Raw genomic sequence first — 27328 nt, 5'->3', positions numbered from 1 at the left:
TTTTTCTTTCATTACTATCTAGCAACTTCGACGACCGATCGAGCTCAAATTTTCACAGGTTTGTTATTTTATGCATATGTTGAGATACACCAAGTAAGAAGACTGGTCTTTGACAATTACCAATAGTGTCCAGGGTCTTTTTAAAATACAATTAATTAAAATAAAATATTGTTTACCTTCTGTTATCGGGACAAAGGTGCTTTAGTGTACCAAAGGGCTGAGAGCCAAACGCATTATTTTAGGCCCACAAAATAAAAGGCACCGAACACCATTGAACATTACTCAAAATAATTGCTAGCAAAAAAATCTTACTTGGTAACGAGCAACGGAGGAGCTGTGATAGTATAAACCATTGTGAGAAACAGCTCCCTCTGAAGTAACGTAGCTTTTGAGAAAGAGATAATTTCTCACTTAAATACTATTTGAATTGAATAAGAGACATTTTCTGAGGTCTCGAACTCAAGGCATCTGAGAGCACAAAACTTGTGCGACAAGTGTTTTTTTTTCTTCCACTATTCTAGCAACTTCGAAGACCAATTGAGTCCAAACTTTCACAGATTTGTTATTGTATGCATATGTTGAGATGTATACAACAAGTAAGAGTACGGGTTTGGATTTCACACAGAGTTAAAGATAGTCTTTTTTCGAGTTATGACTAGCCTTGAGTTTTAAGATATACCAAGTAAGAAGACTGGCCTTTGACAATTACCAAAGGTGTCCAACGACACGAGGAAGGAAACATTCATCAATTAAAAAATAAATAACTAGTCTAGTCTTTCGAGTTCTACTTCAATGGTATCAGGTTATTAAACCTGAATGGTGCCATACACTATTTCGAAGTTAAGTTTGTTTCTTTATAGGCAGTGGACACTATTGGCAATTGTCAAAGACTAGCCTTCACATTTGGTGTGTCTCAACATATACATAAAATAACTAACCTGTGAAAATTTGAGCTCAATCGGTCATCGAAGTGGCGAGATAATAATGAAAGAAAAACACCCTCGTCACACGAAGTTGTGTGCGTCTAGATGGTTGATTTCGAGACCTCAAGTTCTAAATCTGAGGTCTCGAAATCAAATTCATGGAGAATTACTTCCTTCTCGAAAACTATAATGGCACTTCAGGGGGAGCCGTTTCTCACAATGTTTTATACCATCAACCTCTCCCCATTACTCGTCACCAAGAAAGTTTTTATGCTAATAATTATTTTGAGTAAATTACCAATAATAGTGTCCACTGCCTTTAACTATAGGTAAACAAAATAGTATACTGGCTGCGACATTATTGTTCGTGCCAACCAAAAAATATGTTCGTCAGAATATCTATAGATATGGTATTGTGCAAAAAGCCGAGGGGTGTCATGGAATTTTACAGTGAATAATGGTAATTTCCCGTTGAATGAGAGGGTTGTTTTGTGTTCGACTATTCATGCGAGAACCAAAAATGAAACTAGTTCAATGGCATGACGGAAGTTCTGCATTGGAAAATCGTGTATACGCTGTGACCTTCTAACGCAGGTATTTCAACGAGCAGTTTGGCACAAGGAGGAACAACACAATTGTTGGGCTGTAACCCGTTCTAAATCTACCGCTTTTCCGTATCCGTTCGGCTTGGCCAAACGGTAGTTCAACATCCGCATACGTAGGGCACTTATTCATGAGTTTATTTCTAGAAAGTGTATAAGGAAATAATAAATATATCAAAGAGCCAGACAGACAGCTTTGGAATATTCCTCACCAGTTATAGCTGAAGAGCAGTTGTTTGCGTTTTTAGAACCAATGGAAACAAACAGAACCGAGTGATAACTTCAAAAGGTAAGTTCAGTGCATAATGTGAATGATATTCTAAAGCCAATAACGACCACTGGCGGATTTACAGGGTTGCCGATTTACATGTTCATATTATTAGGTTATAACGCTTTGCACTGATCGATCAAAAAAGGTAAGTTACGATTTAATGCCTCATCGTTATCAGAAGAATTGCGTACAGAGTTAAAGGCAGTGGACACTATTGGCAATTACTCAAAATAAATGTTGCCATAAAACCTTAATTGGTAATGACTACATATGGGGAGCTGTTGATAGTGTAAAACGGCTCCCTCTGAAGCAATGTAGTTTTCGAGAAAGAAGTAGTTTTCCACGGCGAGACCTCAGAATTAGATTTTGAGGCCTCGAAATCAAGCATTTAAGAGCACAACTTCGTGTGACAAGGGTGTTTCTTATTTCATTATTATCTCGCAACTTCGACGACTGATTGAGCCCAAGTTTTTACAGGTTTGTTAATTTATGGATATGTTGAGATACACCAAGTGAGAAGACTGGTCTTTGACAATTACCAATAGTGCCCAGTGTCTTTAACTTTGACAACCGTTGGAAAAAAGTGTTCGCTATACTTCGATGCCGACTGGATGGAAACATTCATGTCAGTTTTTATTCCATGCTATGCGTCTATTAAGACTCGTCTTTTCAGATATCACGAATGTCGTATATATAACATAGGGTCAGAGAGGGGGGGGGGGGGGGGGGGGCGTTCGATAGAGTGCCGATACAAAATGGTGATTTTCCACTTCTATTCCATGTGTCTGATACGTACCACTACGCCATATGATGTACAGTGGCAGACCGGCACAAAAAAACTTTTAGTTGTGTGTAATTGTTTTGGACATGTGTTTGTTTGTTATTTTGTATAACTGTTTATTTCTGTATTATGTGATGAGAGTTGGTGAGGAGGGGGGGGGGGGGAGGGGTAATCAAAGGGGTTTACAAAAGGGTACAAACCTTACAATACAGTTTTGTGTTACCCTGCCACCGATGTGCATTGAGCATTGCATACTCAGTACTTGTCACAGTTTTCTGTGAAGAAAATCCCCAAGTAAATCACTCCCAGTGGGGTTCAAACCCACGGCCTTTGCATTGTTAGAGCAATGTAAGTGGTTAGACATTATTATAGTGGTATAGTTGATATCTGCTCTTGCAATGCAAAGTCGTGGGTTCGAATGCGCCAGAGTAATTTCATGTCGATTGTTTTTCACAAACCTCGGGAATGAGTGTTCAATGGTGTAGGCCCTTAGGGTAAAAAAACAAAAAGTTATAAACCGCTTTACTGCTACTCGGCCAAGTTTTTATTATAGAAGAACAAAAAACAGCAAAGAGCAAAAATTATGTGTAAATCTCTCTGGAAAACTAAATCAATTTTTGAATATTTTTGTTGTATATATTTATGTATATTTTGATTTATTTATTGACACCCACTGTATTTGTGTATTTATTAAGTTTTGAAAGCACGGGGCCCACCGTTTTTAGGGGGCACGTGTGGTCAATATAAACCGAAGGCTTACTTCGTTTGCAGATTTGTTAATTAAACAAATTAACACATCAAATTGTACTATTGGAACATGGAATTCCTTCTTCGTCTGTTAAAAGAAAACACCGGTTTCTATTTTGGTTAACACTTGTTTGAGCCTGTGTGATATGTATTTCATTACGAGAACATTCTATAAAAAAATGTATAATTTTCCAAGTCAGTTTCCAACATCAATTTACAAGAAAATAATATAATAATTATATACTTAGGCTTATTAGCTTTTACGCCGGATAGTCTAGTATAGTATTCATATAGGCCTATCAATGTGAGCATTGGACTGGATTGGGACCGGGGCTGTGCATTCTATGTAATGAATTGTGTTTATATACGGCAACCTACAATAACAATGAAAGGTATTTTCCCTTCCAGAGTTATATTGTTCAAAGTTTCTGTCACACCGTGGTGGGCATGGGATAGGCATTACATTGTTGAACAGTGTCGCGGTAAGGTCATAACTGCACATAACAAAAATAATGTAGTCTTGATTCAAGTCTCATTCTCGTGCGAGAGGTCCCCAAGCATAATATCCGCCTCCAAACTGTGGTCCTGCCGAGCGCGCGAAACAGGTTGGGGAATGCAGAGCATCGACAAAACAATAGGTTTCTGGTGATGGCACGAGATTGGGACTTGAATCAAGTCTAAGTAAAATGCAGCTGCGGCACTTCCCATGGGTGTTGCAAACTGCATGTAATGTTAAATGTGAACATCCGTAATAACAAGTAGAACAAATACATGGATATTTTATTTAATGCAGGTCAAGTAAATTTTATTTACTACTTGTCTTGGAAATAAATTTGAAGTAAAACATGTTTCACAGATGAGCAAAATACCGGAGTAATAATAGGGGTGGGACGGGGATCTATACGTAGACCAACATGACCACCATGAAAACAAAAGGGTGCGTTCGATTAGCTTCCCCGGGTCGACCCCGGTGTGTGGAGTTTTTCTTTTCTATAGGACGAATATGTGCAGATATACCCACGTTTGTCTTGGGGGAAAAACCTGCCACACACCGGGTTCGACTCAGGGAAGCTAAACGAACGCACCCTTTATCAGATTAAACCATAGTGTGGAGATATACAGACAGGTATAGGAACACAGAACCAAAAGGCATTGGGCGCATTTTGTATATTGTCAAAGACCAGACTTCTCACTTGCTGTATCTCAACATATGCATAAAATAACAAACATGCGAAAAATTTGAGCTCAATCGGTCGTCGAAGTTGCCAGGGAATAATGAAAGAAGAAAAAACACTTTGTTGAACAAGTGTTCTTTCAGACGCATATTAAAGGCTTCAGGCCTGAAGTATTTTAGTATTTGGGTGATGAGAAAGTACCTCTTTTTCAAAAACTACGTAACTTTTGCAAGAGGAAGCCGTTTCTCACAATGTTTAATATAACACCCCTTACAAGTATTCTGCTGCTCATTGGGTTAGAGCGCGTCACATGACATGTCTTAGTTTTGCTAGACCACGGCCGTGTGATAGTGCGTCGGTTTGCCGTGCGCTAGTCCGAAGACTAGCACACGGCGTGCAGTACCCAGACGTCCTTTGCGTATACGAGGATTATAAATTAATAGTCTGTAACCATTTCGGATTGCACGACACAACATGCAGCAGTAAAAGTTCTTGCAATCTGTGTTCGCGTCGTCCGTTGATTGTAGCATTCAGGTCTGTAACTTAATAATAATAGTACAGTATTTAGAAATGTTTGGGGTGTTATAAAACAAATATTGACTGCTTTTACTCGTGCAATGGTTAGAACTATGACTCCCTCGGTGATCCCCGTGGCGTTCTATTTTCCCTCGGCTTCGCCTCGGGAAAATAGTACGCTCCATCACCTCGGGAGTCATAGTTTTAACCATAGCACTCGAAGCAGTCAATATTTGTATACTAGCAACAGCTCTGCATTGCTCGTTTACCAAGTCAATTGGTATGCTAACAATTATTTTGAGTGATAACCAATAGTTTCAAGTGCCTTGAAACTATAGATATTAGTTAAGTAAATGGCTGATGGACTGAGAAGAGAGCTTTTTTTGTCATATAATGGAAAGGACTGATTACACAGACGGCAAATTTAGAATTTCTTTACAGTTTCATATATCAGTAGACAGTAGGCACACGTATAATCGCCTTTGTAACGATGAACAAAACCCAATATAATTACGTTCATGATAGCAGATATTATTAGCTCTCTGTGAAGGGCTTCCACTCGAAATAATATTGTTTCGTTTTCGCTCCTGTTTAGAGTTTCCTCGAAAACCTTGAGCATAGTACCATCAATGACGCCCACCGTACATCCTTTGATACCGCATTTCACAAACAAAAGAACGATTAAAAATAACCCCAATTAGCTGAACTGAACTGTTTTCTTCAAAATAGGTTTACAGAACACACGATGATTGAAAATAATTTTATTGCTTTTGTTTTTGTTATAAAAGAAGGTTTCCTACGAAGTGTTGCTTTCATTTTTGTGTTAATTGTTGTTTTTGTTTTAAAAGCAGTGGACACTATTGGTAATTGTCAAAGACTAGTGTTCACAGTTGGTGTATCTCAACACATGCATAAAATAACAAACCTGTGAAAATTTAAGCTCAATCGGTCATCGAAGGTGCGAGATAATAATGAAAGAAAAAATACCCTTGTCACACGAAGTTGTGTGCGTTAAGGTAGATGATTTCGAGACTTGAACTTGAGGTCTCGAACAAGTCTCGAAATCAAATTCGTCGAAAATTACTTCTTTCTCGAAAACTATGGCACTTAAGAGGGAGCCATTTCTCACAATGTTTTATACCATCAACCTCTCCCCCATTACTCGTCACCAAGAAAGGTTTTACGCTAATAATTACTTTGAGTAATTACCAATAGTGTCCACTGCCTTTAAAGGGTTTGTGTCACTTGTTGTAACAAAAAAAAAACCGAAATGTCCGCAAACTTACACCGTTTGTAGATAATGATAGTAGAAAGCGCACCTTAAAATATTACTTGCTATGCTGAGGTGCTGTAGTTTTAGAGTACAGAGAAGAACAATGTCATATAAATAATTTTCGTCTCGGTTTAAGCATGTAACACGAATTAACAGTTATGGTATAAATTATAACCATACCTCTAAAGGGAAGCTTTCCACCATCATTATCTTCAAACGGTGTGAGTTAATGTAAATCTGTGGACATTGGTGTTTTGTGTCCTACAACAAGTACCCAGACCCTTTAACAGGTGCTAAATTTGCATTGTGGATGATATTATTTGGTTGGCTCAATGTTCATACAAGAATGTTTATGTGTTTGTAAACTCATCACTTTTCTAATTCCTGTAAAAACGTTAACCACAGGATTTTAGATTTTATATGTATAGATAATATTGTATACGTCTGGCCAGAACTGTTAATGTCAGGGGGGTTTTCCACGAAGTTCTACTTTCTTTTCTGTATGGTTTGTATTTTACCAGATGTTAATTTGGCATCGGAGAGGTTATTTGGTTTTCTAAATGCTCATACGTCACTGATGTTTGTGTATATTATTTATGCAAACTCATTACTTTTCATAATTCCTGAAAGAAGAAAAACAGGGATTTAAATTTGATATGTTCAGATAACAATTTATACGTCTGCTCAGAACTACTATTGTCCGTTTTCTCTTCTTCTATGAAAAATCGGCTTCCTACGAAGTGCTACTTTCTTTTTCAATTTATCTTGTTGTTTTTATTTTTACAGATGTTTATTTGGCATCGGAGAGGTTATTTGGTTTTCTAAATGCTCATACGTCACTGATGTTTGCGTGTACGCAAACCCATCACTTTCCTCCTAATAAATCAGGGTTTTTGATTTTATATTTTAAGATAATATTTTAGATGTCTGCTCAGAACTATTGTTGTCAGTTTTTTTTATTTTTCTAAAAGTAGATTTCCCACATCTTTTCTTATTGTGTTGTTTTTGTTTTAACAGACGTTAATTTGACAGCGGAGAGGTTATTTGGTTTTCTCAATGCTAATACGTCACGGATGTTTGTGTGTATACAAACTCGTCACTTTTCATAATTCCGTTAAAAGGGGTTCAGATAACAATTTTATATGTCTGCTCAGAATAACATCAGGTTTCTTTTTCTTCTAAATGTTTGTTTGTTTGTTTTTGATGTTTTATTTCCATTTGTACAACAAAAAATACAACAATGATGATTTCAAGTAAATAAATACTGTTATAAATTTAAATTAAGTACAAATGGAGGCTGCAGCCAGAGGAGGTAAGACCCTCCTGTAGTGGAGCACCCGAACTGCTATAAAAACAAACAAAAAATAATGCACTGGTTTCACAAATGACAGGTGTAATATGAAAGTAAAATATAGTAACCCTAAAATAAAATAAAGCACTTCTTTGAAGCACAATAGTGTACAGCAAAATTGTAAAGCAAAAATGTAGGTTTCCCACGAAGTGCTACTTTCTTTTCTGTAGAAAGTAAATTATAGTAACCCTAAAATAAAATAAGGCGCATCTTTGAAGAACAATAGTGTAAAGCAAAAGTGTAAAGCAAAATTGTAGGTTTCCCACAAAGTGCTACTTTCTTTTCTGTAGTTATTGTGCTGTTTTGGTTTTAACACATGTTAATTTTGTTTTAAGGGATGTTATTTTGTTTTCTCAATGCTCATACGTCACGGATGTGTTTGTATTGGCAAACCCATCACCTAATTCCTGTAATACAAAAAAAAAACAGGATTTTTTTGTTTTATAATGATCAGATTACGTCTGCTCAGACCTATAAGGTAGTTAGTTCAATTTGTATGGGTTTCAAGCAATTTGCTTTTGCAATACATTTTGGGCCTACTGGTAAACTGGGTTTATTGAAAAAGAGTGGTCTTCAAAGCAAAATATTTGTATTATTATATTAAGTAAAACGCACCTGTTGTTTATGATTTGTTTTCCCCAAAGCTGAATGGCCTATTGTTTGGCCAACGAATGATTTATGACAATATTTTCTTTGAACGAACACATTTTTACAACAAATAATGCTGTTTCAAAACGATTTTTTTTTGTACATGCTGATCGGCTGAGATCGGATCCCGATAACAATGCTTAGTTCTTATATTTAACCTACCACGTACCACTGGCAGATTGTATTCGTGGCAATATATTACATTAGATAAAGCTTATAACTTCCTGATTCTATAAAAATAGCTATTTAAAATTCCAAATCAAATTTGTTGGTCAAATCGGCCAAAAAATATATAGCATTATTAGTCAATGACCCAGGAATTTGTCAAAATGTTTTTAAACAGTGGACACTTTCTGTTGGTAATTACTCAACATAAATATTAGCATAAAACCTTATACTTGTTGACGTAGTGGGAAGCTGTTGATAGTATAATACATTGTGATAAACGGCTCCCTCTGAATTAACGTAGTTTTCAATATCGATGTAATTGTCCACAAATTTGATTTAGAGACCTCATTAGATTGTGAGGTCTCGAAGTCAAGCATCTTCGTGTTTTCTCTTTCATTATTTGGGACTTTTTGTTTTCCGCGACGGATGGTTCTGCGACGGTAAAGATGACATTTGGCGTCATCTGCGCATGCGTTGGCTTTGAGGACGGTCGTCCCTCAATTTCTACGACTGTCCACAGTGCTTAGGATGAATCTTCGTTGTGCTGAAAACGACAACGTTTAGCTTAACAACCGTCGCAGAACCATTCGTCGTCGAAAACGAAAAGTCCCTATTAGTATCTCGCAACGACGACCATTTGAGCTCAAATTTGCACGTGGGTTTGTTATTTTATGCATATGTTGAGATACACCGAGTGAGAAGACTGGTCTTTGACAATTACCGAGAGTGCCCAGTGTCTGCCTAGCCACTGAGTGTTGCGTATTAATGCCATAAAGTACATTTCGTTGTTTTACGTCATCGGCAGGTGTGCCTCCATTATCAACATTCCCCTACAATTAGACAACCACAGAAGAAGATCTTAAGATGAACACATCTGATGATGCTGAACACATCTACAATGGCTACCTCACTGTCGGATACCAGAAGAAGGGCGGCACCCACATTTCGTTCAAGGTATAAACCCTTCCTTTAAGATGGTATAACTCACCACTGTTTTCAAAATATGATTTAAAAAAAAAAAAAAAAAAAATTAACAGTGCTTTTAAACATGGATCTTCCATAAAACGATTTAAAAGCAGTGGACACTCTTGGTAGTTACTCAAAATAATTATTAGCATAAAACCTTTCTTGGTGACAAGTAATGGGGAGAGGTTGATGGTATGACACATTGTTACAAACGGCTCCCTCTGAAGTGCCATAGTTTCGAGAAAGAAGTAATTTTCCATGAATTTGATTTCGAGACCTCAGATTTAGAACTTGAGGTCTCGAAATCAACCATCTAAATGCACACAACTTCGTGTGACAAGGGTGTTTTTTTCTTTCGTTATTATCTCGCAAGTTCGATGATCGATTGAGCTCAAATTTTCACAGGTGTGTTATTTTATGCATATGTTGAGATACGCCAACTGTGAAGGCTAGTCTTTGACAATTACCAATAGTGTCCACTGCCTTTTATACTCGTGGTATACAGAACACGTTCAAAGGCACTAGACACTATTGGTAATTACTCAAAATAATTGTTAGTATAAAATGTACTCGCTAAAAAGCAATGGAGAGCTGTTGATAGTATAACACATTTTGAGAAACAGCTACCTCTTGTAACGTTAGTTTTTAGGAAGAAGTAATTTTCCACTAAAATATTTGAATTTGATTTCGAGACCTCGAAATCTAGCATCTAAAAGCACACAACTTCATGTGACAAGGGTGTTTTTTGTAACATCTCGCAACTTCGACGACCAATTGAGTTCAACTTTGTTTGTTATTTTATGCACATGTTGAGATACAACAAGTGAGAAGACTGGTCTTTGACACTAACCAATAGTGACCAGTGTCTTTAAAGCATTAATTGGTTGCAACATTTTAAAATAAACTCGGATCATCGTTCCTTCATAGGACAAATACCGCCGCTATTTCGTTTTACGGTGTCTTAAACGTCATCTGCTGACACTTAGTGGCTACAAGCACGCTAACGACTTCACGTCACCTAGTGGACACCTTGTAAAGAATGTGGAACAGATAGTCCTGACGAAAGACTCGGAGGTACGTCACAAATTGCGTTTTTTAACGTTTTACGCAAACAACTTATACAAAATAACTGTTGCTGAATTAATACATCAGGACATTTCCAAGAAAACATTGACTTGACACCAAAAAATCACTTTTCGTCACAACTTTCTTTCCACTTGGAAACAAAACCCATAGTGAATATTTTTTATCCCCGATGCAAGTAAATCGTTTGCAGTACCCGCTGCTAAAACATGGGATTCGAACTGCCTCTAGCCACCGGGGGAAATCTCGGTGGTCTAGTTGGTATGACACCGCTTTAGAATTACAAAGGTCGTTGGTTCGAATCCAACCCGATTAATATGCCCGTGAATTTTTTTTTGTGCTAAAAACAAACTACAAAAAACAACAACAATGATACAATTGTTTATACAATTTACGCTACTATAATTTTCTTTATCATCGTCATGCAGTTGTTTTGTTTGTTTGTTTGTCTGTTTGTTTGCTTGATGTTATTGCTGTTGACTACAGGTTGAACCAAAAAGAATTAACAAGCACTCGCTCCTGCTTATTAGAAGACAAAAATGAAAGACATTAATAATTCCTAAAAGAAGTTGTGTCTTAAAAAAAAATAAAAAAATAAAGGTACCCATTTTGCCACTGACTATACTTAACAAAACAAATGTGAAATAAGCATTTTAGCTGTGTACTAAAATTTATAGATTCACAGCTACAAACAACATGAGTGCTTTCAGTAAACAAGCATGACTTCTTTAGAAAGAAAATGATCAACTTGTTTTATTATTTTTCTTCTTCAGATAAGCTGGAACAGATGCTTGTTTGATATGTTTTTCACTGGGATTTTAAGTGTCAGTGCTTTTTGTTGCTTTTGTTGTTTTATTAACCACAAGTCACAGTCAAATTCTATTTGACTCACCCTACCAATTCCTTTTTTTTTTTTTTTTTTTTAACAGGTTCATACCATGTATTTCCCTGCTGTCAAGAAACATAAGGAATCCAGTGTGCTGTGTATTCTCAAGGATAAACAAGTGGCATATTATCTGGAAGCCGATAGAAGGTATTGAACCAGACTGAAGCCGTACCAATTGCCCTTTTCGATATAACGGTTTCGGCTCCAGATTCGGCTCAGGCTGTGTGGAGGTCTTCTGGGCCGAGCGGTTAAGAGCACCGAATTCAAACTCTAGTGTTTCTGTTTAGCAGAGTGTGGGTTCGAATCCCCAGCCGTGACACTGTGTCCTTGAGCAAGACACTTAATCATTGCTTTGTCCTTCGGATGGGACGTAAAGCCGTTGGTCCCATGTGTTGTGTAACGCATGCAAAAGAACTCAGTGCGCTTATCGAAAAGAGAAGGGGTTCGCCCCGGTGTTCCTGGTTGTGGCTGCTTAATGCGCCGTAGCACCTTGTAAACCCTTATAAGGTGCTAAATAATTGGGTCTCAGAATTCATCACTGCAATAACCTATCTTTCTGAAAGTTTGTATATACTGAGTACTTTGTTTGGTAGATACGTGCGCTATAAGACTTCGATAATTATAGCTTGACCCCGCGGCTGTTTCGACAATATCGCGCTCACAGGGCGTCATACGAGAGCATGGCTTTAGACGAGAGCATGCAGAGCCGAAGCCGAATCAAAAGCCGAAGCCGAGGATTCGAAAAGAGGTCCAAGGTGGTGGCTGTACAGCTACGACTACGACTATTGCTAAGGGTGCACCACACTAAATAAGCTCCCAATGAATATAGTGCAACATGCTAAAATATTCAAAAATACACACAAATTACATAGCAGTCTCACAGCTTTTTACAGTATATAAAGGAAAATTATTCATTGACTCTTGAGCTGCAATCCTTTGATCAATTTAATGTGGGGAGTCCCTGGGCCCGTCGGGTTATTCACCTTTCAAGCCGAAACACCCCAAAACCATTTTCCTAACGTCCATAGTATCAGTTTTGAAAAAATTCCCCACACCTCTCAGCAAGAGGATGTTGTTTTTATTATGTCAATCAAGATACAAGTTGGAAGTTGAAACGTCTTGAGTGTCACTGAGTGGCAGATATGAGCACTATTATACCTTGCAAGAAAATACTGAATGTTGAGGCGTCTTGAGTGTCACTGAGTGGCAGATACGAGCACTGTTATACCTTGCAGGAAAATACTGAATGTTGAGGCGTCTTGAGTGTCACTGAGTGGCAGATACGAGCACTATTATACCTTGCAGGAAAATACTGAATGTTGAGGCGTCTTGAGTGTCACTGGGTGACGAATATAAGCACTAATACACGTAAGTATTACAAGAAGTACCTTTCATTACAAAACAATTTTGTTTTCAGGGAAGACTTAGACAACTGGTGTAGAGCATTAAATGGTGTGTTCGTCCGCCTGGGTTGGAAAGAGATTCATGGTCTTCCACAATCACCAACATCAATGGACTCATCTCACGGCAGTCACCAGCAACCACCCTCGCAGAGGCCGAACGGGACCATGGAACGATCAGCAGTAAAGTCTGCTGACTTGACCGAAGTGTCTCAAGTAAGGTTCTTCTTCTTCTTCTTATTCTTCCTCTTCTTCTTCTTTATCTTCTTCATCTTCTTCTTCATCTTCTTTTCCATAACAATGGAACGTCACCGTGGTCAAGTGGTTAGACTGTAGGACTTGCAATCACAAGGTTGTGGGTTCGAATCCCCCAGCTAACCGCTGATTTCACAATGACTTAGAATAAATATCGTCGCCTAGATACTGAATCACAATTTCTTGATTTGTGTAATTCATAATCATAGACGTTAAACCAATGTTTGTGAGAGAGATTGGTTGTTGCCAGCTTGGTGTTTATATCCCCTTGTGGGAGTTTGCCGAGTTCCCTTGATAGAAAGATCATCTAAACAAACAAACAAACAAACAAACAAACAAACAAACAAACAAACAAACAAACAAACAAACAAACAAACAAACAAACAAACAAACAAACAAACAAACAAACAAACAAACAAACAAACAAACAAACAAACAAACAAACAAACAAACAAACAAACAAACAAACAAACAAACAAACAAACAAACAAACAAACAAACAAACAAACAAACAAACAAACAAACAACAAACAAACAATTGCTGCTTCGAAGATTACCGCACTGCGGCTGGGCCACGCGTGAAACCATGTACCGCAATCTCAGTCAAGTGCACTATGGTACAAGTCAAAACTGGACAGCAAGCTGTTTGTACTAAAGCAACAAATGTGAGGTAACTTCATTAAAACAATATTCTCCTGAAGACGAGCAGAGTATAATGGTCGAAAAGTTGAGACCAAACCGGCCCTTTTCAGTGACAACACTCCCACAAAAGAGATTTACACACGGTTGAACCCGCAAGTTTGCTGTAATTTATTTATAGTTTCTTTCTATTTATCCACACCTTGCAAAGCTACCAAACAATATTTAATGTTTTGCATCTTTAATCGCTTCCCAGAATGACAAGTTTGTGTGCTTCCTTTATGACAATCATCAGACAATACATTGAAATTAAACCAACACAAAACTGTGTGGGTATTATTGTTAAGATATTATTTCTGGTAGTGAACAAAGACCCATATAAGTGAACTCAATCACTGCTACACGCAAGCCTGAGGAATTCTGCAAGCAAGTGTGCTTTCCATAATATGTAAACCAATAACACCGAGTTCCTTATCAGAACTTAATCTTTTCAACGATGGTTCTACAATGAAAGAACCCAACTTTACCAATACATGGCAAGCTCGTTTGCTCATTTATATACAATACAATAAAACAGAACGCCAAGAACTCTTATATTATCGCGTCGGCATCCGTCACGTTTTGACGCTCATGGCGCGGGAAAAATACAAAATAGAAGATAATAAGCAGCAACATATCAACAACATCAACTCTTAAAGGCAATGGACACTATTGGTAATTACTCAAAATATTTTTTAAGCATAACACCTTACTTGGTAACGAGTAATGGGGAGAGGTTGATAGTACAAAACACTGTCTTTAATACAAAAACAATGTACAAAACTAAAGCCAATTTACTGTTCTGGAAGAGATGGGTTTGGGAGAGCAAGTTTTAAACGTCTGTTTTTGTTTGTTCCTTTTGTTTTTATAACAGAAGCATATCATGTCAAGAGATCGTTCTTTCTCCGACAACCAAGGGCAAACACCATCAGCTGAAGAGGGTTCCTCATCACATTATGAAGAGCCTTCCATAAAGAAACGACCAAGCGCTGAAACTGTTAGTCATAACTGTTGTACACGGGCACATGTAACGCTGGAAGGATCAAGCAGTAAGTGAACTTATGAGCTTTTAAAGGCAGTGGAAACTATTGGTAATTACTCAAATTAATTATTAGCATAAAATATTACTTGGTTAGGAGTAATGGTGAGCTGTTGAGAGTATAAAACATTGTGAGAAACGGCTCCCTCTGAAGTGACGTAGTTTTTCAGAAAGAAGTAATTTTCCACGAATTTGATTTCGAGACCTTAGAATTAGATTTTGACATCTCGAAATTAAGCATCTGCAAGCACACAACTTCGTTGTGACAAGGGTAGTTTTTTTTTCTTTTTCTTCGACGACCAATTGAGTTTACAGGTTTGTTATTTTACGCATATGTTGAGATACACCAAGTGAGAAGACTGGTCCTTGACAATTACCAATAGTGTCCAGGGGTGGATTTCACAAAGAGTTAGGACTAGTCTTATCTCGAGTTAGGACTAGTTACTCGTCCTAACTTAGGACTATCCATGCAATTTGTATATCTCGTAGGACTAGTCCTAAGTTAGGACTAGTCCTAACTCTATGTGAAATCGACCCAAGTGTCTTTAAGGCACTGCAGTCGATTTCAATGCTTCGTTACGTCTATGGTTACGGAACCTAGCTCGTCATAAGTCCTAAGAATAATCATAGCTTAGGAAGAGTTTGGCAGATTTTACCGGAAAATTATATTAAACACGAATATTATAGCTTCTAAAACGTTATATGAGCTTTCACGTATAAAATTGCACGAAACATAGCTTTACTTGGGAATATTAAGTGACACGCCAGTTAATGATCTTGTGCATTGTCTGTGGCATATGCGAACTTTTGTTTGATGTTTTTTTAACGTTTTGAAGTGGCACCGTTTGTCACAACCAGTTCTTTTTTCGCAGATTTTTGGTTCTTGCATAAAGTTTTTCTGAAAAGGAAGCGTGCGAGTATAAAGACTATGGTCAGTTACAATTGTCGATCGCTCTGCAATGAAATTGTATAATGCCTTTATATCAATCATTCAATCAAGGCTTGTAGGTTATGGTTCCCTGAGTAAGCGTGTGCGTTGAACCGTCAATGATTATTGATGTCTTGTGGAAGATAGCACTCCCAAGTAGGAACTATATTCCTGAAAGGACATGTATTATTATATAGAAGGCTCAAAACAAAATCTGCTATTATAGTCACCTAATACAAACAGTATTACAAACAGTCCAGACAATTTAAAGCTAGCAAGGTTTTCTTTGCAGATCCCGACCTGTACGTCAATATCCATAACGTACAAGACCAATCGAAGTGGATGGCGGAGAACGCGATGCGACACGAGCACCTGGTAAGCGTCAGGGAAATCTACGCCAATCTCCCCCACCCGCACCCTGCTCCTCCTCCAGAACTGCCGCCCAGAGAACCACGGATACACGCCAGACACGGAACCTTTCCCGGTGCTTCACACACCCAACCGAGCTCGCCAAGGCAGTCACCAAAGCACTCTTTTGTGGGTTTCTCCGAGGCGAAGAACCACCAGTCTCACGATGCCGAGATTGTCCTTACAATCAATCCGCCGGATGTACATGTGCCTTCCCAATCCTTCACCCGACAGTTCCCTCATTTGTTCGATGACTCCGAGGCAGCCAGGAGGAAGATTTCGTTGCCTCAGCCTCTCAATCTCATGCACCGGCCACGGGGTGGTCTACTGGGTAATACCGCATCGCCTCCTGCGTCGCCAGTCATGATGAGAAAAGCTGGATCACATTCGAACCTAGTGTGCTTGAACCTGAGTAACAGACCACTGCCATCACCGCTAACAGGAGATACATTCGATTTCAAGTAAGTCAATGCCTACATCAAGTTAAATAGAGTTTTATTTAGCGTACATATCTGTCACCTATAGACGCTCAAGACATATTAAAGGCAGTGGACACTATTGGTAATTGCTCAAAATAATTATTAGCATCAAACGAGTAACGGGGAGAGGTTGACAGTATAAAACATTGTGAGAGACAGCTCCCTCTGAAGTGACATAGTTGTCGAGAAAGAAGTCATTTTCCACGAATTTGATTTCGAGACCTTAGATTTAGAATTTTCACACCGATGTTAGCACTGTATTTATACTCAATGCTTACCCAAGTTCTGTGAACAAAATCACAGGCTTACTATTACTCGGGCGGATTCGAACCGATGACCATTGCAATTCTAGAGCAGTGTCATACCAACTAGACCACCGAGATTGCCCGATAGCTAGAGGCAGTTCGAATCCTATGTTTTAGCAGCGGGTACTGCAAACGATTTAATAGATGTTAAATTTGCATCGGGGATACAGAATATTCATTTTGTATTTTACCCAAGTACCCAAGTGTGTTAGCAGTGTATACTCAGTACTTACCCGAGGTCTGTGAAGAAAAATCACGAGCATATTACTCGGGTGGGATTTGAACCCACTAGTATTTTTGTTTGATAAGTCAAACTTTTGTTTTTGAACTCAATATTCTTGTCCTTCTCACAGTACACTGCGTTGGGAGATTAGCCACACAAATTTCCGCGTCGACTTGCATAGGGACGATTTGAAGGACATGCTGGCACTCGTGCGGATTGGTGATTTTGTGTGGTAAGCAAAATGATAGCAGTGCCCCACATATTGATAAGTACTTTACAAAATAATGCTTAGCATAACAACTTACTTGGTAACGAGCAACGGAGAGATGTGGATAGTATAACAAATGTTTAGAAACGGTTCCTTCTGAAGTGAGATAGTTTTTGAGAAAGAAGTCATAATAATAATACTAATAATAATGGAAATTTATAAGGCGCCGGTATCCGCCATGACTGACGCTCATGGCGCACTGACAAAAAGAAAAGAATGAAAAGAACAACAAATTAATCGCAAAAACGTGAGGAAAACAGGTGGATTTTTAAGCAGGATTTAAATACAGTCAATGAAGAAGACTGACGAATTTCAAGGGGTAGATTGTTCCAGAGTTTGGGAGCAGCATGTGAAAAGGATCGATCTCCCCAAGAGTGATTGGTGCGGGGGACAGTAAGTTGCAAGGCGCTGCTTGAACGAAGGCTACGAAGGTTTCTCACTGAAACTTTTGGATTGAATTCGAGACCTCAGCTGAGGTCTCGAATTCAAGAATCTGAAAGCACACAAATTGTGCGACAATGATTGTGTTTCTTCCAACTTCTCTCGCAACTTTCACAGGTTTGTTCTTGTATGCATATGTTGAGATACACCAAAGGTGTCCAGTGCACTAGTTCGGCCCACACTCAGTATGTATTGGTTACAAAACACTATCATGATCTTCAAATTACCTTTTTGTGAAAGTTTTATATGTGACAACAATAAGTTTTCTCGAGAAGACGTTCAGACCATACTGAAACGTCGAGTTCAAACCTACGGCCTTTTTTCAGAACCACCCCAACTCATTTAGATATTATCATTGTGTTACCACAACCGCAAACCTTACTTTATAGAAATAAGTTTCCATTTATATTTTCCTCCTACACAATTTCATCCAAATACTCAGGTTTGAAACTTTCCGTAACAAAAAATTACATATTTATGCAGATTTCAAAAAAAGGTATTACGATACTCTTTGTACTAAATACACTTGAATTAAAAAAAAAACATTACTGGGTTGCTTCAATACCACAATACAAGGAACGCAGATTCGTTCGATGTTTTTTCTCCAAATCCAAATATTGAATGCTTAAACAATCCCCGTGTTATGATTATGTGCTATTGCTTTAAATCCACTGGACACTATTGGTTACAGTCAAAGACCAGTCTTCTCACTTGGTGTACCTCAATATTTGCATACAAAACCAAACCTGTGAAAATTTGAGCTCAGTTGGTCGGCGAAGATAATAATGAAGAAAAAAAAAACACCCTTGTCACACGAAGTTGTGTGCTTTCATAATGCTTGATTTCGTGGCCTCAAATTCTAAATCTAAGGTTTTAAAATAAAATTCGTGGAAAATCACTTCTTTTCGAAAACTACATCACTTCAGAGGGAGCCGTTTCACACAATGTTTTATACTACTCGTTACCAAGTTAGGTTTTATGCTAATGATTATTTTGAGTAATTACCAATAGTGTCCACTGCCTTTAAACTCAAACTCAGAATGTCTCCTCTATTGATATATTCAAAAGATGTATATTGAATGTGTATTTTAGATATTCTATGATTATAGCACTTGTATTGTTTCCTTATTCCAGAGTGTTTTCCACTTTGTTTGTGTTTCTTTTGTTATTTGTTTTGTTACTTTTTTTTGCTGTTGCTTGTTTCTTTATTTTTTTTATTCCTTTTTACCAAAACATTGTGTAAACAGCTTCCGAGCTAATCTATGTGTCCTGTTTAAGAAACGAATCTATAAAAAATAGTCAAAAAAATAAATAAATAAATAAATAATTAAATAAATACAATTACAAACACAAAACAAATAAATAAATTATTGTCTTTGTTTCAGGATTGCCGGGTGGAAATCAGGATGTTCTGAACTGAATAAAAAACTTCATGTTGGCGACCAACTTCGGCAGATTAACGAACAGATTGTTGTCGACCCGGTCATTGCAAACACACTATTTACCACATCAGCTAACGAACAGGTTAGTATATAGGCCTACAATAAATCATTTCATTCATGAACTCTTACTGCCATTTCGCACAGACGGATGGTGTTTGTGTTATTGCTTTTTACTTGCCATCTTTTGTTTAAACTTTTACTACAATTTAAGAATGTTTAATGTATAGTATATATTGTGTATTTTTTATGAGCTTGGTCTGGGAGAGCACATCTTTTTTTGGTGACAGTTTTTGGACTTTTGCCCTTCCCTGGACGGCCTGTGCTTGTTTTATTGTTTTGCTTTTTTTTTTGTCCGAAGAATAAAAATAAATAAAAATAAATAATAAATTAAGCTCCCAACACTTCCTATTTGCTTGCAGCTTTTTTTTTAATTGTACCGAAGTGTGCTTTATACTTCCATGCATTTATCAAGTCAATTTCGAATGGTGCCGTGTTAACGTCATGATATAGGCTTAAAAGATGTTACATTTGCATTGGCGATTAGGAATATTTATTGGTTTCACCCATACACACCGATGCTAGCCCTGTATATACTCAGTACTTCCCCGAGTTACGTTTGAACGCAATCACAGTCATTTGTAGGCTTTTGATTTATCCTTAGCTGTTTTGTAAGATTTTTTTTCAACAGTTTTGTTTTATCTTATTAAAGGTACTTATTAATGGAAATAACAGTGTTGGTTTTATTATATAGGGGGCCTGTAGTCTTTTCTGGATTAGCCTGACCCAGAAATTGATATAAGAGGGACTTTGATCCGGACACTGTGTCAATAAACCATTTCTATGGGTGCTTTTGACACTTATTCCGGGGCATAATCACCAAGAAATGGGTCAGGCCCCACAGGACCCGGAACAGAGTCAATTTTGACCCAGGTGTTGTCAGAGTGCATTTCAGGTCAAAATGAAACCGGGTTAATCAAAATATATTACTCACCGAAATCCCTGGTCAGTACGATTCGTTAAGCAGGTCACGCGGATATGATCCGAAGATATCTCCTTTTTTTATCCTTCTAGGGGTCAATTCTGACTCTGGATGGATCTTTTTAGAGTTACATCACCTCACTAAGTATGTGTTTGGTTCCACTCAGATTGCACTCGTCATTCGCCGCTTGCCACACGCTAAAGTCCGCCATCTGCATAGGTTGACTACAGAAGAAAACTGGGGAGTTGAAGTTGAAGGAAATAGGGTAAGTTAAAGAGCTTTGTTGATTCTGGCTTAAACTCTTGTCAAGATTTTAGTACCCGCCAGTGATCATTTGGTTTTATTGAAACCAATACACAAAAAACCTTACGTTGACAAAAACATACAATGAACTGACACCCACAAACATCACGCGCTGATGATGGGGAGTGAGCTCGTGTGCAGTAACAGAGTGAGAATTTAGAAATACATTGGGTGCGTTCGTTTAGCTTTCCTGGGTCGACCCCGATCTGCCCCGGTACGTTCGAATGGCTTTGACGGGGCTCACCCGGGTCAGCCCCCAGTGCCCTGCTTGTGGAGTGGGTCACTTGGGACTGCTTGGGGTGACCTGAGGTGCATGCCGTCACCACGAGAGGGCGAGTGTGATCGTTCGATTAGCTCTTTTCAGGGGTTCACCCGAGTGAGCACCGCGGGGACGACCCAGGGAAGCTAATCGAACCCACCCATTATAGTCACAAGCCTGCTTTGATCACGACGACACAGTACCTTTAAAGGCAGTGGACTTTATTGGTAATTACTCAAAATAATTTTTGCCATAAAACCTTATTTTGGTAACGAGCATGAAATGGGGAGCTGTTGATAGTATAAAACATTGTGAGAAACAGCTCCCTCTGAAGTAACGTAGTTCTTGAGAAAGAAGTATTTTTCCATGAGTTTGATTTCGAGACCACAGAATTAGATTTTGACATCTCGTGTTTTTTCTTTCATTATTATCTCGCAACTTCGACCAACAATTGAGCTAAAATGTTCACAGGTTTGTTATTTTATGCACAAGTTGAGATACACCAAGTGAGAAGACTGGTCTTTGACAATTACCAATAGTGTCCAGTGGCTTTAAGTATAAAGCTGTATGTCCTATAAATATAATAGTATGTTTGGTTAAACTGGACAATCGGTAAATTATTGCCTACATTTAAAAAGCGTTTGGGTTAAATTGTTATTGCTTTTTATTGTGCGCATACAATTATTTCTAAGAACAGTATGTTTACTGGTAAGTTTGTGAGACCATGGTGAGACATTAGCCTCTAAAGTTTGTAATCTGTAACATCAGTTGTGACAAAGGTCGGCCTACTGCTATTTTATGACTGATGTTGACGGCTGTTTTGTGACGTGCATTATTCAGGTGGTTCAAGTCTCCACATGTGGACCCGCATCAGATGCCAAAATGACACCTCGTGCCCCGGGGGCATTAAGTGAGAGGCTATGCGATTGGATCATCACTGAGATCGACGGAGAACCAGTCTCCCTCCTCGGCAAGAAAGACGAGGTTAGTGTTTTGTTTCAGGTTTCAGGTTTCTTTCCATTAATTTTTTATCATGCCGCCTCCATCTTGGTCATGTTCCTCGTATCGAATAACAATAATGAATGCTAATAATAACTTTGCTAATAGGAACCAGACTATTTTTTCTTCTAGCCTCGGTTTGGTTACATTGATATCAATGTGAGAAATTCAAGACAGCTGCACCGTCTATTAGTAAAATATAAGGGAAAACTATTTAACAGAGGTATGGGGAGGTCTCAGACAAGAAGCCTAAGCTTGTGCAAGGTCTGGCCTCTTTAAAAGAATACAATGTAAATAAAACAGTTACAATAATGAGTTTTCAAATTAAATAAGCAATAGTTAGTATTTGCTCTTATTGTTACTGTTATTAAATATAGGATCGGGGTACTTTTTTTTTTAACACAAAACATAATGTCCACATTACAGAATTGGTTTTGCTAACAAAACAGTTGCTGGCAGTGTAAGCAATTTATGTAATCCACCATAAACATATACTGACAAACCTGTAGAAGTTCGAGATAGATCGGATATCTGGGTCACGAGGAAATAGTGAAAAACCGATTACACAATTTGCCATGCATCGATGCAAAAACAAAAATGAATAAAACGCTCACTGAGCGATAAACTCCAAACGCAAAGTTAAATTATTTATCCGATCTTCACGATTGTTGTTTCCTACCAATTCTGTAACGTTCCTTTAAACTTACTCAGTTTTAAGACAATGATAGAACTTGCGTTTTTGAGAAATGAGAAGGAAAAAAACAAGCCACAAAAAAAATGTTCGTCTCACTCTCACTGAAACGAAAATTATTTTGCGTGTAAAAACGTATTAACCAGTTATGAATGTTGAAGTAAAATACAATAACTGGTAAATACGTTTTTACATGCTAAAACTGAGACTAAAACAATTTGAAACTGACATTGTTTTACTCATTTCTAAAAAAAAACCAGCACCTCAGCAAGTAATATTTTAAGGGAAGCTTTATTCTATCATTATCTTTAGTGTAAATCTGTGGAGATTGTGTAAAAAGTACCCCCTTTAATAAATTCATAACCTGATATTTCAGATCTTAAAGTACGCTGGCCCTGAAGGGACATCGAACATAGATTTTGACGCCATCTAATGACGCAATTCACGGCGTGTGCTTCAAGTCGCGAATATTGAGACAACACTGTTGTCACAACAGGCATATTTACAGCAACTTTCACGACTTGTGCCCCAAGTGGTGAAATATAATTACACTATTAAAGGCAGTAGACACTATTGGTAATTACTCAAAATAACTATTAGCATAAAACTTTTCTTGGTGACGAGTATAATGGGGAGAGGTTGATGGTATAAAACATTGTGAGAAACGGCTCCCTCTGAAGTGCCATTGTTTTCGAGAGAGAAATAATTTTCCACGAATCTGATTTCGAGACCTCAGATTTAGAACTTGAGGTCTCGAAATCAAGCATCTAAACGCACACAACTTCGTGTGACAGGGGTCTTTTTTTTCCATTATTATTTTGCAAGTTCGATGACCTATTGAGCTCAAATTTTCACAGGTTTGTTATTTTATGCATATGTTGAGATACACCAACTGTGAAGACTAGTCTTTGACAATTACCAATAGTGTCCACTGCCTTTAAAGGGAAGGTACACGTTTGGTAATTACTCAAAACATATATCAACTTACAAACTGACTTGGTAACGAGCATTTCAGAGCTGTTGATAGTATAAAACATTGTGAGAAACGGCTCCCTCTGAAGTAGCATAGATTTTGAAATAGCGGTAAGTTCTCACTAAAATAATAAAAGACTTCTAAGTTCTAGCTAGAAGTCTTTTATTCCTACCTGAAAGCACACAACTTCCCAGTGACAAGGGCGTTTTTTCTTTCATTATTATCTCGCAACTTCGACCACCAATTGAGCTAAAATGTTCACAGGTTTGTTATTTAATGCATATGTTGAGATACACCAAGTGAGAAGACTGGTCTTTGACAATTACCAATAGTGTACCTTCCCTAAGGCACTCCATGATTTGCCCGCAAAAGTTGCCCCGTCCGGTGACAAGGCCCATAGGCACTGAGTGTTCCCTTGATTCTCTATGAGATTTAGTGCAATCACATTTCATTATGTCTGATTGCACTGTGAAAACAATAATTGAAACAAATTTATATGTGTGGTTTGTTTTAAAGGTGAAGAACCGAATGGCCAGCGCTGGTCTAGAAATGACATTGACTATTCAACCGGATGACTTCGTCAAAAGACTCAAAGCAGAACTCCAGAAAGTCAAGTTTTTCCACGAGTACTTTGTTGGATCAGGGTGCACGTAACATTACAACTGCTTAAGGGTATATAACTTGAGATAATCTCAACAGACACACTTTTCGCGTATAATAACCCATCAGTGTCTTGAAACTTCAATCAGCGTGAAGCTATTCCTGACACACTCATCTCGTCTTCTCTCGAGACCATTGCATTAGCAAAGATTTGTGGATGTAAATACTTATTTTGACTGTACTATTTTGTAATAAATATGCTTTGATGACTAGTATACAAATATTGACTGCTTCGAGTGCTATGGTTAAAACTATGACTCCCGAGGTGATCCACGGAGCGTTCTATTTTCCCGAGGCGAAGCCGAGGGAAAATAGAACGCTACGGGGATCACCGAGGGAGTCATAGTTTTTAACCATTGCACGAGTAAAAGCAGTCAATATTTGTTTTATAACACCCCAAACATTTCTAAATACTGTACTATTATTATTAAGTTACAGACCTGAATGCTACAATCCACGGACGACGCGAATACAGATTGCAAACACTTTTACTTACTGTGCTGCATGTAGTGTCGTGCAATCCGAAATGGTTACAGACTATTAATTTATCATCCTCGTACACGCAACGGACGTCTGGGTACTGCACGCCATGTGCTAGTCTTCGGACTAGCGCATGGCAAACCGACGCATTATCACACGGCCGTCGTCTAGCAAAACTAAGACATGTCATGTGACGCGCTCTAAACCAATGAGCAGGCAGAATACTTGCAAGGGGTGTTATAAAGCAAGCTAGTCGAAACATTGAGACCAATTTAAGAACTCACTCCGCGGTAGTGCAGTTAATAACGATCCTGTATAGTAGTCCCAGCCAATAATTGTCCACAAATAATAATAATACAAGGTATTTTATAAAGGGCTCTTACTAACAGGGGAAAGTACCACAGCGCTGTACACACAAAATAAACAAAAAGCAAAGAATAAATAAAAGCAAGCAAATCAGTTGAACAAGTGGGTTTTGAGAGATTTCTTGAAGGCTGCTAATGAGCTAGAGTGGCGGATGCTGTGAGGTAAATCATTCCAGAGTTTGGGGGCAGCAGCATGGAAGCTTTTTTCCCCAGTAGTGGTGCGTGTTTTGGGGATGGCAAGTAGTCTGGTGTCAGTAGATGACCGGAGGTATCTGTTAGGTCTATACCTTCCGCCCGGTAGTAGTTAAAAAGCAGGAACATTTTTCCCACCAAACTCTACCTGGCAAGTAGATACACACACGGTGTTACCGCAAACTAAATATATACTGTGAGTATCATTAAAACAAAGCAAGCCTTTGTTACTTAGACAAATATTTAACAAGCTTAGTGTAGCTTACACAGTTACTGATTTGGGAGATTGTTAAGCCGTCTATGCGGCAGTTACTGATGAGTGGGAGATTGTGAAACGTCTCTCCGGTAGTTACTGATTGGTATGTTGATAAACCGTCTATGCGGGAGTTACTGATTGAGAGATTGTTAAACCGTCTGGGAGGTTGTTAAACCACCTATGTGGCAGTTACTGATTGGGAGATTGTTAAACCGCCTATGCGGCAGTTACTGATTGGGAGATTGTTAAACCGCCTATGCGGCAGTTACTGTTTGAGAGATTAGCAAACCGTCTAACTGCAACAGTTACTGTTTGGGAAATTAAACCATGTACGACATTGCGCACTGTCTCTGTAAGAAAAGTTCGAAGTGTTATACGAATGATGGTAAAAGCTTTCAAAATGTAAATTTTGTTTTATTTCAATGCTTTCAAAGTGTTTGTTTTTTATATTTTAGTTAATGAATATATAATTAATAGGGCCTTAGCTTTCGATCCGAACCGGACCTTCTTCAGAGGCATAAAACAAGTACAAACAAGTACAAACAAGTACAAACAAATACATATCCATAAAAAATATAGAAAAAGAGAGGGGAAAGGGATTAACGGAAGGATCCTGGAAAAAGCGGGGAAAATATAGCCAATCGAAGTTTCTATTTCAGAAACAATTGGTGACTAGTTTATGAATATAAATGTATATCGTTTTTTGTTTTATATCGTCAAGCTTTTTCCAGCAGTAATTAAAAATTTAAAATAAATATTCCTATACTCAAAATGGAGAAAAAAACAGTCTAAAACATACGCCATCAAACAGTGTGGCATTTTCCCTTCCGATTTCGGCAAGAAAATACAGCGAAAGGTTTGAAGCATCAACAACACTGGATACATATTGGTAATTGTCAAAGACCAGTCTTCTCACTTGGTGTATCTCAACATATGTACAAAATAACAAACCTGTGAAAATTTGAGCTCAATCGGTCGTAATAATGAAAGAAAAAACACCCTTGTCACACAAAGTTGTGTGCTTTCAGATGCTAATTGCTGCTGTAAACTAATGTAATAAATATTAATAAAGGAAATAAAAGCAGAAAGAAGCGTATCCCAGCTGTTTTGCAATTTGTCAATTCATTTTGTTTGTTGATTTGGGTACTTTTTGTTACACAAAGCACAATGTCCACAGATTTACATCAAACTTGCACCGTTTGAAGGTAATGATAGTAGAAAGCTTCCCTTCAAATATTAGTTGCTGAGGTGCAGTAGTTTTTGAGAAATGAGTAAGACAATGTCATGAAAATACGTTTTTATATGCTTAAATAATTTTCGTCTCACGATCACTGAGACGAAAATTATTTTAAGGACATTGTTTTACTCATTCTCAAAAACCACAGCACCTCACCAAGTAATATTTTTTCACGGAAGCATTCTACTATCATTATCTTCAAACTGTGTAAAGTTTAATGTAAACCTTACTGTGTTTTTAAAGTACATAGACCCTTTAACAGGGCCCTGTTTCATAAAGCTGTCATAGACTACTGCTAGGCAAATTTCTTTGCTGAGCAAAAATTGAGTGGGGCACTAGCCACAATAATGCAAACTTAATAATTATTGTAAACAATAGTTGTATCTGTTTTCTTCTATTCTATGCTTAGCAAGTTTTGGTGCTTACAGGCTTTATGAAATTGGGCCCAGGTCATATATGATAGCAAAATGTTGTACCATGCCAATTGCTTGATAAATTTGTGCTTTAGCAAAATTTGCATAATTCAGTTAGTGAGCTATCTGTTAGTTCTACCCCATGGCAGCAGAGTCTTTCGCGGGGGCTAAATGACAACACAACCTACATAAAAAAACGCACATAATTATTATAGGCCCTTTACTTGTGCAACAGAAGCAATCAAGTGAACAAGGATAACATAGA

At 38.0% G+C, this 27328-nt stretch overlaps 2 protein-coding genes across 5 annotated transcripts in view; one reads left to right on the top strand and one right to left on the bottom strand.

Moving 5' to 3' along the window:
* The window catches only part of LOC139940411 (ornithine aminotransferase, mitochondrial-like), a 53108-nt gene that overhangs the window by 24838 nt on the left and 942 nt on the right, over positions 1-27328 (bottom strand). Inside the window, exon 2 of one of the 2 annotated variants that reach the window (XM_071936644.1) lies at positions 20248-20472. The gene's annotated coding sequence lies outside the window, so the exon portion shown is untranslated. Of the gene's footprint in view, positions 1-20247; positions 20475-27328 lie in introns of those variants that run through there. The other variant, XM_071936645.1, reaches the window with a different exon arrangement.
* On the top strand, positions 1539-26482 carry LOC139940409 (uncharacterized). Of its 3 annotated transcripts, XM_071936640.1 has the most exons (12): positions 1539-1814; positions 9261-9409; positions 10349-10495; positions 11434-11537; positions 12808-13006; positions 14598-14772; positions 15983-16559; positions 17236-17337; positions 19200-19338; positions 20402-20500; positions 21638-21781; positions 23977-26482. In XM_071936640.1, the coding sequence occupies exons 2-12, from the start codon at positions 9320-9322 to the stop codon at positions 24112-24114; spliced, it is 1914 nt and encodes a 637-aa protein (XP_071792741.1). In that variant the 5' UTR covers positions 1539-1814; positions 9261-9319; the 3' UTR covers positions 24115-26482. The 3 variants fall into 3 exon arrangements, with proteins under 3 accessions (XP_071792741.1, XP_071792743.1, XP_071792742.1); XM_071936642.1 differs by lacking the exon at positions 9261-9409; XM_071936641.1 differs by lacking the exon at positions 17236-17337.

This window comes from Asterias amurensis, chromosome 8, assembly GCF_032118995.1.
Source record: "Asterias amurensis chromosome 8, ASM3211899v1".
Taxonomy (NCBI): domain Eukaryota; kingdom Metazoa; phylum Echinodermata; class Asteroidea; order Forcipulatida; family Asteriidae; genus Asterias; species Asterias amurensis.
This window is presented reverse-complemented; position numbering and strand designations above follow the sequence as displayed.